Below are 12,375 nucleotides of genomic sequence, written 5' to 3' on the forward strand. Positions count from 1 at the left end.
TACAAGGAAGCTGGGAAGAGTAACCTTCAATCTCTTTATCCTAGTCATCAGTGGCAATGCTGGGGTGCTTGTTTCTAAACACTTTTTTTGTAACGTCGCCATATAGTGTTAGTGTCACTCAGCATCTCTGGTGCCACAGGGATCTGGGAGAAATCCCTGTCATACTATACCCCTTTTTCCCATGGAATTTAGTCATTTGGTGTTGGTTTCTTGCTTTTACAGTGGGAAAAATATTACAGGGAAATGCATGAAGACAGAGTCCTCTTCAGCCCTTCGCTATGAGAAAGTGGTTTGCTCTGCTCTGTTCCTGGATACTGTTTGGAGTAGACACAAGTGCAACACGAGCACTAATTTATTTCTAGCTACCTGCTGGGCTTACTCATCCCTGGGACTAGAAAAGATTCTCTTAGCATCTATCTAATCAACAGCTCTGTCATTTATGATCATATTTTACCGCTTTCAATCCAAACCATCCAATTCAAAACTGGATTTATTCATTAATATTATGCTTAAAACAAATTATCAGTGATAGCCAATATACTCTAAACACACCCCTAGGATACTTACTAAGAAGGGTTCTTAGAAAACAACACACCAATCCTTAAATACTTGGGCCTTCATACAGATTTTCTATAGCACTAACATCAGGAATCTTTGGAAGTCAAAATCCTCCCACAATTCATTATCTACTTCATTACTGGAAATCCTGTATTTGATTAAAAAAATATATATATTCTGGATTTGCAAAATTGTTCTGTAAAAATCCCCAGACATTACATGGGTTTGTCTAAACTGATTTTAAAGGTTCACCTACTCTGTATATGCAAGTATGCCACTGGCTTTCCTAAGTGCCAAGGGGAAGACAGACGCCACCCGCCACCATTGCCCATCTTCACTCAGTTACGAATGCCACCATCGGAAGACAAGCTATGGCCTTGCCACAGCACGCACAGTCTGCTTGTCATCGTGCCTAGAATGGAATAACCCTAACTGGGGTGTAATAAGGCAGTTCCAAACAGAGAGGGGGAAAAAAAAGAGCTGTAATTCAGTGATTTCTTTGGTTAACTGCGCCAAGATGTGGCTGAAGCAGTTGTTTTTAATTTAGAAGTGCGACCTGGAACCTAGGATCTGTTTTCACACTTACTACAGCGCAGCGGCCAAGCCGCAGCCTCGCTCCCCGCTCCCCCGCGCACGCGGGGCGTGCGGCCGGCGGCGCCGCGCGGCTCACCGGCCCGCCAGCCCTGCAGCCCGCCATCCAGCCACTCCGCAGATCCGTCTGGGGAACACCAGAGCTCCCAAAGCTGCAGAAGTGGCAAAGCTTGGGGGGCAAGACAACCTTCTATGATATCCGTTGATTAACACACCCCTTCCTCCTCTTCCCCACCAACCCCCTTCCCCCGGCAAATGCCTCATACCTACAGGCAATCTTCCAGGACTTATGTTCCAGAATCAATTAATAAAATAAGCATGATAATGAATAATCTATGTTAAGCATTTTCTTACCCTTTATTTTTTCATTATGATCAGAAGAGGAATATGATTAACAGCAGTTTAAACTTTAGCAGTACAATTTCAGTATTAAATATAAAACTACACTGCAAGTTGATGTATTTTAAAAATGGTTATGTATATTCTAGCCTTAAGTTTATGTATCAAATACAAGTAACTCAATTGTTTCTTGCCTTGACAGTTAACATATCTAACAAATTTCAGCAAGCCAGACATCCATCTTTTCCATTTAAATAAAAAAAAAAATAAGCAAGCACACCAACTCTTATTTCATAGCAAAGGGGTGTAAAGATTCAACACTTTCCTGAGTGTTGTGCAAAGAAAAACGTTTAAGAAAGTAGGTTAAGCCAGTGTAATGATAAACCTAGAGCTAAGCTGGAGGACCTTTTGATTAACTTCATATTTCATATGCTACTTGCATCAGTTGAGAGCAACATGAGTTACAGAACTTCCATGAAAACAAGCCACTTACAAGCAGGTGGTTAAGCTTGATCAGTTTATTAGAAGGATTATATGACACGGTTGCCTGCAATAGCAGGGGACTGGATTTGGTGACCCAGGAAGTTCTTTCCAGTCCCATGTTTCTAAGCCATGCACCGAGTGTATCCAGCCCACACTTTCACATTTGGAAAAAGCCAAAGCCACACACACACGCTCACGGAAATAAAATAAAATAAAAATCCTGGGTGACATTTTATTTCTCTAGATATTCACTATGCAGAAGGGAACAGAGCTAAAATCCTGTACAGAGGATACATTTACTCAAGGTTGATGTGGTACTGAAGTCAGTTAATAATTAGATACCTCCAGGCAGATTCAGTTACAGGGCATACTAACACTGCACACTGCCAGACAATTTCTAATCAAGCCAAGAACCTCTCGCAGGAATGAGGTCTCTTTGCTAGCAAGCACAGAGCACACTGGATAAGCTAAAAGCAGCTGTTCTTAAATGAACTACCCTACCAACCGTGAGTGAATGACAGATAGATGGTAAGAAGCATTTACCTGCTAGACAAGATCTCTGCGCACTCAGGCAGAAGAAGTAATTTCAGAGCAGCAACCATTGCTCCTACCTTGCTCGTCTCTTGAGTACATTTGCTTTAAAAGCTGGTCTACAGAATCAATACAGCAATTCTCAAACGCTACCCAAGTAGCCATTTGTGGCTGCCACACAAGATCTTTCCTGCAAAAAGTAGCCAGGCATTCCCATCATAGCAGCAAGTTTGTTATGACAGCATCTGCAGCCATAGCAAAAGCCTGTACAAGAGAGCTAAAGTCACCTAGATTCAACCCATCTAACTCTTAGGCACTTGGTTAAGGTGTTTGGGCACATAGTCACCCAGAACTCTCCATGGTCACTAGCGGCAGGCAGAATTGCCTTCTGGAGGTGGCTTTTTTACTGGCTCCATGTCAAGCAATAAGGTTCTCAACACAGGCACCTCAGTTAGACAGGATGAACGGAGACTCACATCTCTTCCAAGAGATAGTTCCAACTCTCCAACTCCAAAGGCATAGCAATTAAGGTTTGCAACTCCAGTTATGTTTGGAAACAAACTTACAATCAAGTAATTAAGCTGTAGTCCCTCCCTCCCAAATATAAAAGCCTTCCAAAGGGAGGCTCTGTAATTTAAAAAATAAAAATAAAAAAGAGGGAAAAAGGAAAGAGCATTCTTCTTTCAAACAAACAAGAACAAAAATGGCTGCTTTGCCACTCATTCACAGGGGAGCTGAAGGACTCAGAGAACACTTTACTCAAAGACCTGGAATGACTAAGCACTGCTAGTGCATGCAAAACAGAAGGAACAAGATGTTTCTTAAATTAACCCTAGTCCTCTTCTCCACCCCACAAAATTCATGCAAGTGTTTGATAAGTTAGTCAAGAACAATAGCCCAAGATTCCAAAAAGGCTTTTTTTTTTTTTTTAATACATCATAAAATAAATGTCCTGTTTTCTTTCTGTGGGTAGAGAAATGCATTTTTGGCATGTTTGAGAATCACAGATCTATAAAGTCCATGCTGTTTAAATTCTCCAACTCATTTCTATAACCTGTCAAAAAAATCAAAAACCTACACGTTTCCCCAGTATTAACATGCATGCTGAGAGCTCTCCACTCTAGTGAAATGAGGTGTTACTTCTATGCTGATAGTTGACGAGTCAGCATTACACGACTTTGAGACCAACTAAATTAACATTGTCGTAATATGAAAGGCAAGCACAAGTTCATTTATTTATAGCAAAGGTCTTGGGTTACAGGAGGTCAGTTCTTGCCATCTTGAAAAGATAGGGGATAACTTATTGCATACATGTGCATTATAATTTAGCAGCAAGTCATTCATAGGAACACTTCCCTCCTACTGCTTTTTTGGTTTATTATCTCAATTCTATATATATTTCAGCTTTACAAAGCATTTAACACCACCTTTAAGTTAATGGTCTTTTATTGGAAAAAAAGACTAGCATTTACAACTTGGAATGGACATAAATTGTATTATCTTGAACAGCGATGTTGATAGTTGTGCTGAAGTCCACAGGCTACTCCGCCAGCTCCAAGTCATGGTACAGAAGGTTTTAAAAATATGAGAGTCCAAAGATGCTCCCTTGGTGAAGGTTTCTTTTAAAAATTTTGTGAACGGTAACAGCCCGACACCCGTTTCACTATAGTGCAATGCAGACAATGTTAAACCAATATTATAACACAGACATGCCATCCATAGTTAAGATCATCATATTTTTGGAGCACACTGCTACGTACAGGAGAACCATTCGACCTTTAGGGCATTTTCTCTAAGTTTTGAATCCTTCAACCACTTTTGCTGCATACCATCCTGAGGTATAAACCAATTTTAGAGTAAACCAGCTATGACAATTTATACTACAAATTGAACTAAAATCCACTGTTGAAGAAAAGAGTGGATTTGGGTTTTTTTTTTTCCTTTTAATACAAATGTCTGACTGTGCTCAATTGTCAAGCTGCATGCATGAAAAACTGGCCAGCCCAAACAGTGTAATAGTCATTAGCAAATGGAACTTTTGAGTTCACTAAGTGCTTCCTTTTTTTATTTTCAAGGTAGTACAATTATTTATATTGTAAAACTGATGTTTAACTTGATCTTTTGGGGACAGGACCACCAACCATTACATGCAGTTTGTGGACAGAAGGTATTTTGACATTCAGTTTTGCTATACAGAAACAGAATGAATAAATGAACATTTTTTTTTGCAAGAGGTAAGTAAAAGATTCAATTTGATTCTTCTAGAGGAAAAAAGGTGTAAAGGAGGTCTCTTCACTTTGCAGTCATCATCTGTACGAATTCTGAAAAGATAAAAAGTCACTATCAGCTGTTAGTTAAGTCTCAACCACAAGCAGTGCAAAAGCTTTCATTGAATCAAGGAGTTTGCTTTTGCCCACACAAGCGGGGAACTGAATAAGCTTAGAGAGTTATCTCCGGAATAATTTAAAGCCAACAGACCTTCACTCAAAATCTTTGAGACCGTTTCAAGTCAAGATGAGCATCTTACCTTCATAGTTGACTTGCCCATCACCATCAATGTCTGCTTCTCTGATCATTTCATCTACTTCTTCATCTGTTAGCTTTTCTCCTAAGTTTGTCATAACGTGACGTAGCTCTGCCGCACTGATATAACCATTGCCATCCTGTGAGGGAAAAAGTGCACAAAACCAAGATCAACAATCCTGAGATTAACCCAACCTCAAATCAGGTTTCCACAGACTGCTTCTGAATTAGCCTTATGAAACTAGGGGGATCTGGTGAACTGCAGTCTATATATCCCTACACTAAGCAATAGTCATATCACTTTGAAAAGGTTTGTATTACATAAGACACTGCTTCTGTAACCAGAGTGCAGATAGCCAGGAAGCCTAGCTAAGATATTCTACAAGTCCTGCACTTGGGGGGTTGAGGGGGAGGTAAATTCTACTTAAATGTAGTTGTGAAAAGCTTACAAGTATAATTCCTTTTTTGCCAGTTATGTCTGTATTCCATTAGTTCCATTAATAATATCCAAACTTAGAGCACAGGCACAACCATTTCTGAAGTTGTCCTCTTCAGTCAGCACAGAGGATCAGAGTTTAGTTTAGGACAGTAGTTTTTACAGCAGGAGTTCAGATGGTGTCAAACATACCATCACTAGTCAACAAATGGTCTCAGTGGAATTAATAACAAAAATCTAATCTGCAGAAGGTAGATGAAGTACTATCCAGTCAAAACATTTTCTTCTAGCACATATCCCTGCAAAGGACCAGAAGCTGGCACTTTTACATGGAAAATAGGAGAAAAGTGAGACCTCCTTGTACACATGTGTATACACCAGCTTAGCAGATGCACCAGTCATTGCACAAAATCGTTCTCTTGTTACAATTGTAGAATCCAAGCAATCCAAGGTGGAAAACTCCTGTTTGATAAGTTATCTTAAGAACAGCCTCTTCATCATATATGCTCAGGTGTCCTTAATGACCATGAAAGGAGTTGAGCTCTTAAGGTTTCTGCCACAACCTCAAAGTCCTCATCTTGGAGACACAGCATGTGATGTTTTGTTTCCTGTAAATACTGATGACATGACTTCAGCTTCGAAAGTCTTCATAAAGCACAAAGTGCTCTGCATCCATGCAACTATTTCCCTGTCCTCTGAAGTGAGAAGGTTAGAAGGGAACATAGCAAAGGCACCACCAAAATGAAACCACTCCCCCTGCAAGTACTACTGGTACCCACTTCTAAGAAAAGGCCAAAAAAATCTTTCTTCCTAGAAATGCCTTAAGCTTAGTCCTGCAGTCCTGCCATGTAAGCGGGTACAACCAGCCTGCTCTGCAACAGGCCTCTATTCCCCTGCTTCTAGCAGGGGAGACTTCCTCAGTGCTTTTCTCTCCTTGTCTAGAAGGAGGAAAAAAAAATGCTTTACTGCTTCTGAAGAATGCTTGCCCTTTTAGGAATACCTTGTCAAAGACTCGGAATGCCTCACGGATTTCTTCCTCGCTGTCTGTGTCCTTCATTTTTCTGGCCATCATGGTTAGGAATTCAGGAAAGTCGATAGTGCCATTGCCTTAATGAAAAGAAATTTAAAAATTAAATGCCTATACTTTATAAAGAAAAAAGCTGTCTTAAATTAACCAGGGACAAGAATCAGGCTGACAGATTCTCTGTAAATTGTTCTTATGCAAGAACTTGATCTCCCCTAAATTGCTTTTTTTTTTTTTTTTTTTTTTTTTTTTTGCTTTTACAGTGTACAGTAGCCCTCGTCACTGCAGTGTTTCAGTGCCACAGAACTCATTGTTGCTTTCTCTCCAAGTGAAACCACCTCATCACCACCTCAGCTGTGTAAAACCACCTATGCTGAAAGGTTAGCAGATGCAAACAGAGATCTTTGTGTTGCACCACTGCCCAAAGCTAGCTGTCAACTAAAAATCTAAACTGCTGCAGGAATCCCAGAGATCTGGGACACCTCAGATGATGTCCTCATGGAGAGAGAAAAAAAAAAAAAAAAAAAAAAGCTGCAGCTGCTCAAATAGTTATTAAAAAAAGAAAAAACACAAAAATCAAAACTATCAAATATTTGCTTCTCGTTTAAAAAAAAAGAAATATTGAAATATTTATGCTGCATACCACAGAAGATACTTATTGCCTTTCAGAATTGTGTATCTGCAAATTCAACTGACACAAGGAAAGCTGCTATTACTTAATATTTCTGGAGAGGAGAAAACAAACAAACAAAAAAAAAAAAAAAAAAAAAACACACACGACTTAAGAATCCACAACAATGCTATTTCACTGACAGACTGAAAATCTCCAGCCATGTCCACAGCCCATGCCTAAGACTTGCAAGTTCTCAACTCACAATAAAGATTCAACTTTAAGGTTGTCAAAAGCTGCAAGAAAGATAATATGGTAAAGCAGTTGAGGTTGTTAGAAATGGTATAAATTAGATTAGTAAATCAGGATACAGCTGTGTATTCCAAGACAATGCCTTAAGACAACCTCTGTACAACTAAGAGCTGCCCCCTCCCCCTTCTCCCCCTTCCCCCCCCCCCTTCTTCCAGGAGGTAGAGGTGAATGGTTCGGGATCTTGCAGTTTAGGGATCACCCGTTCAGAAACATCCACAGCTATTTATACTCATGGCCAGCCTTATTTACTAGCTTAATTGGAATACAGGTCTTATACTCAGCTTTAAAAAGAAACAACAATGAAAATGCAGAATAATAGCAAAGGACTCTACCATAAAAACAAGGCAGGGCATACTAATGTGAAGTGGCTACTGAAATAGAGCCTAGAAACATCACTATACACAAGGGCTATACAGCACTTCAAACCTTGAGTATCAGAAAGCTTCTTGGTACCAGCACCCAAGAGCTGTAGGTTAACTACAGTTAGGGTCATCTTACACTTTACACAAAATAATTCTTTATTAGTGTAATCTGTAATAAGCAATCCATACCCTTGCCAATATACTTTATTCCCCCGCCAAGAGAAAATACAAAAACTTCATTATCACAACAGCCAACGTTCAAGATTGAATCTCTGGCGCTACTGAGCAGGGGAGGCATTTTTATTTTTGTAACTGACAGCCTGACTAGAGCCTCAAAATACAGCTTCCAGTTAGCTTTTCTGGCATCCATTTAAAATGATTCTGATCAACTTTAGTATTTGAGCAGTTCCTTGCTTTTCCAATCTAACAGCCTAAGAACACCCTTCCACATCTATTAATAAACCAGTAAATATTAAATGCAACAAGCAGGACACTTGCATTTTCAGCTTTTCCTAGAGCAAGAGTTTAGTATTAGTCCATCCTCACCATATTTTTGGCCTTAAACATAAAAGTACATTAATTCTGGTAAAGACCAGAACAGGTTGACTAAGGGAACAAAGAAAAAGCTGTGTGGAATATGGGTTAACTGCAGGTCAGGGCAAGCCAGGTAACAAAAGGAAGCTTGTGACTCATAAGTATTAAAACCAGGGAAAAAAAGACCTTTTCAAGTATTAGTTTGCCTCTGTCAATCCTCTGTTAAATTTAAAATTACTGACATCCTTCTGTTCTGCACAGAAAGGAAGCAGAACACTAACCACCCTGTTTTATACACATATGTTTACATATTCTTTATATTCAAGTTTTTTTAAAGCATTGCTTCAAGTAGAGAGCAATGTCAAGATTTTCTTTGCACAGTCGAGGCCCAAGCATGTAGAACATACACTCTGGATGGTCACAGCACTAAGAATCATGTTTCCAACACTTACCATCAGCATCGACCTCGTTGATCATATCCTGCAATTCTGCTTCTGTTGGATTTTGACCCAGTGACCTCATGACAGTTCCAAGTTCTTTTGTTGTGATAGTACCATCACCATCTTTATCAAATAGGGAAAAGGCTTCCTTGAACTCTAGAGACAGAAACAGTCCCATGGTTTAGTAACACCACCACCACAAGAAAGCAGCATATAAAGAAATGTGTCCCCATGACTATGCCTTGCAAAACTAACAACAATCTTTTAATCTAACTTGTCCATGTACCAATAGAATTAACGGATTTCTCATTAACTTCTAACCAGTCTATAACTACGTTCACTAAATTCCAATGTACTGTATTACTGCATGTGCATTATACCTGTACAAAGCATTTCAGCATCTCGCTGTGCGACTCAGCTGCACTATAAGTAGCAGTTATTTGGGGCAAGTGAGAAGAACCCAATATTTTAAATAGCTTGTGGGTAACTCACCATTAACAGTTATAGCAACAACAAAAATAAGCGATAAGTGACAACACAAGTCACTAGAAAGTAAGAACTGGCACTGACCACAAGTGGGTGACTGGTCTCCGGAAGCTCAGGTAATATTCTTTCTCTCAACCAGTTTAAGTTAGAAGTTACTTAAAAGTCATTGGTTTATTACTATTAATAGAGGTCAAATATAGGATTATTTGTTGCCATTTCACTTCAAGTTTATTGTTACTTGCTCACAAAAAAGCCCCTAGGTCTGCTTTGACTACAAGAGGCTCACTTAAAGAGTCTGGCAATTTCTATTTTTGTTTGTAAAAAAAAATCCAGAAGTACTTGGCTCAGATCTGAAAAATCTAGAAAAAATTATCTCGAGTCCAAGAAAGCAGCAGTCTAAACTTATAAAAGAAGTCAATAATCTTCTGGAACTTTAAGTGCAATAATGTATCTGAAGTTTTTGGTAAATTCATTTTGTTATTATGTTTGAGATAAGTATTATATTTTAGCCACAAGGAACTGCCAACAGAAAATATTTCTCATCATTAAGATACTTACCAGCAATCTGTTCTTCAGTCAGCTGATCAGCCTACATGAAGAATAGAACATTTTAGAACATTGTTTACCTCTGGCTATGCCAAACCATGAAACACCTGACTTTAAAATTTCAGCAGTAATGCATTATTATATTTACAAAGCAACTCTTAACCCCTCAAATCCTGCCTCTGAAAGACAAGATTCCACTAACCAACAAAAGGCCATGTTTCTGGAACCAAATAAACTAGCTTTTTCCCCCCACCCGAAACTGCACATTAAGAAAGTGCCACCAGCCCTCATCTCAAGGGTCCAAGTTGGTGAAGCAAAGGGCACGTGGCAAGCGCCTCGTCGCTGCTCAGGGAGGCACGAAATCCTTCGTGACGCGTTTAGGAGGCTCACATCACATCAGATGTCATTCCCAGAAGGATACTGACCCCAATACAGCAGAGGGGCATTTACACATTGTTGGGCTAGTGCCACCTAGTGATCCAACACCACTGACTTGCCCGTTCCCCCTCGAGCCTCCCCAACATCTTCACCAAATACCACCCTACAGCACAGGAAATGGGAAGGACTAAGGAACTGCAGCAGCACAAGGCATTAATGCTCAGTATTAGAGACTTCTGCCATCTCGGAGAAGAGCGCTGTCATGTACCATCACACTTGTTTTGCCATTTAAAAGCCTTAGCGTTTAACAAGGCTGTCTTCTACCATACGTAGGCTGCTTTAAAACTCATTTTAAGTGGCAGAAGTTAAAATGCTTGCCCATGACCTTCTAAATTAAGAGGCCACTGCTGCATCCAAAGATTTACACATGGGGGGCAATTAAGCAGGCTTATCCTGACACTAGCCATGATCTTCCAGAAGTCTCTCTTCTTTAAGGACACCACAACAGCTCTGTTACATGGATTTAAAAGTGCTAAACACCTTTAATACAACAAAATACACATTTCCTAATCACTTAGAAAGAAAGGAGGGAAAAAAATACACACATATTCCACATACATACTTGAAGATGCTAGAGAATACAACATAGTATCTCTTTTTAACCTCACTTTATAGGACAAGTACCAAGATAATTTTATAGGTCAGAAGGCAGGGATCCTGTAACCTCTCTTTTGTCCTAACACCAAGCACAAAGCCCATTTGGTGACGCTGAATACCAACAGATACAATGGAAGAATTAACAGGCTATATGATCTGTTGGGGTCTGGAGCAGGGGAACAGGGTAGCACTGAAAGGTCGGTGAGGGTATTAGATGACACACACAGTTCCTCTATCTGGAGGTTTTCAAAATATCTTTTAATTCCTGCATGTAGTGATTAAGTAACCCCCACAACCTCACATCGATTACCAGCAAGAGAGAAAAGATGGGTTGGCATTTCTCAGCTCTTATTAAATAACTGCAGAAAACTCGGCTCTGAAACCCGATGCGGGTTTACGCATTTCCGCTTCCCCGTAAACGGGCGCCTTTCCCCCCCGAGGCTACCGAAGGGACCGACATGACGAGCGGGAGAGGAAGGGCCGCGCCTCGCCAGAGGCCCCGCGGGCGGCGGCTGCCGCCATCGCCGCGCGCCCCGCACGCGGGACAGGGCGGCACGAGGCGGGCACGGGGGCGCCGCAGCGCTCCCCCTCGCGCCGTCCCCCGCGGCCGCCCACTGCTGCAGTGCGGCCGCGCTCCCCTCCTCCCGCCCGGCGCGGCGGCCGCAGCGCGGCCCGTCCGCCTCCTCCTCCTGCCGAGGGAGGGAGGGAGGGAGAGGGCGGCAGCGCCGCTCGGGAAGGGGCGGCTCTTCCCCCGCAGCCTCCCGCTCCCAGCGGCATCCGGAGGCGGCCCGCGGGGAGGAAGCGGCTCCTGCGGCGGCACCGACAGCGCCCGCCGCGGCCCCCCTCAGCCCCCCCGCCCTCCCGCCGCGGCCCCGGCGAAGCTTCGAGCGCGGAGGAAGAGGAGGGGACATGATGTAATGCGGCGCGAGGGCTCCCGCCGCCTTCCCAGCGTGGGGGCGCAGCGGCGGCGCCTCCCGCGGGCGCCCCCCTCCTTGCGCAGTGCAGCTGGTGCGGGCGGCGCGCGGGGGCAGGGCGGCGGCGCCCCCGCCCGCGGGGCCGCGGCCCTTTCCGGGCTGGGGGGAGCGGCCAGGGCGAGGCCGGCGGCCGCGCTGCGCCACGCGGCCCCGCCAGGGCCCCGGCGCGGGGGGAGTGGCGATGGCGGCGGTTCCGTGCACCGCGGGGGGGGGGGGGGGAAGGAAAGGAAATGGCTGCGGCAACCGGCGCCCCGGGGCTCCGCGCGCGCTGCCCCGCCGCGGCCTCCCCCGCGCCGCCGGCTGCGGGCGGCCGAGCAGGCGGGCTGGCTGCTGAGCCAGCTCGGCTGGCTGCTACCTACCATGGCGCGGCGGCGGCGGGCCCGACGGCGGCGGCACGAAGTGCGCGAGCGGGGGCGGCGGCGGTGCTGCCGGAGCGGCGCGGCGCGGGCAGTGCTGGCGCGAGGGCTGCGCCGCGCGCTATATACGGCGCGCTGTATCCCTCCGCGCGGCCGCTTCCCTCCGCCCCGCGCGCCGAGCGCCAGGGCGACTGCGGCGGGAGGCCCCGCCCCTCCGCTCGGCCCCGCCCCCCTC

At 43.7% G+C, this 12,375-nt stretch overlaps 1 protein-coding gene across 1 annotated transcript; it reads right to left on the reverse strand.

Annotated features, from left to right (window-relative positions):
• Positions 1-1,991: 1,991 nt before the first annotated feature.
• CALM1 (calmodulin 1) lies at positions 1,992-9,824 on the reverse strand. The gene is made up of 5 exons (XM_088539720.1): positions 9,788-9,824; positions 8,756-8,899; positions 6,462-6,568; positions 5,030-5,165; positions 1,992-4,823 (listed from the first exon to the last, which is right to left on the reverse strand). Exons 2-5 carry the CDS (start codon positions 8,823-8,825, stop codon positions 4,795-4,797), a joined length of 342 nt encoding a protein of 113 aa, XP_088395846.1. The 5' UTR covers positions 8,826-8,899; positions 9,788-9,824; the 3' UTR covers positions 1,992-4,794.
• Positions 9,825-12,375: the final 2,551 nt, after the last annotated feature.

Source organism: Tinamus guttatus, unplaced genomic scaffold (assembly GCF_059628265.1).
Source record: "Tinamus guttatus ecotype Peru unplaced genomic scaffold, ASM5962826v1 Tinamus_guttatus_pri_ptg000048l, whole genome shotgun sequence".
Taxonomy (NCBI): Eukaryota; Metazoa; Chordata; class Aves; order Tinamiformes; family Tinamidae; genus Tinamus; species Tinamus guttatus.

Excerpts from the sequence above, each read along its gene's own strand:
- CALM1 (XM_088539720.1), bottom strand. The coding sequence starts at position 8,825 with ATGAGGTCACTGGGTCAAAATCCAACAGAAGCAGAATTGCAGGATATG. Across the intron at positions 5,166-6,461 it reads CATTCCGAGTCTTTGACAAG|GATGGCAATGGTTATATCAG; the intron begins GTATTCCTAAAA and ends TTTCCCTCACAG. Across the intron at positions 4,824-5,029 it reads TGGGCAAGTCAACTATGAAG|AATTCGTACAGATGATGACT; the intron begins GTAAGATGCTCA and ends TTATCTTTTCAG.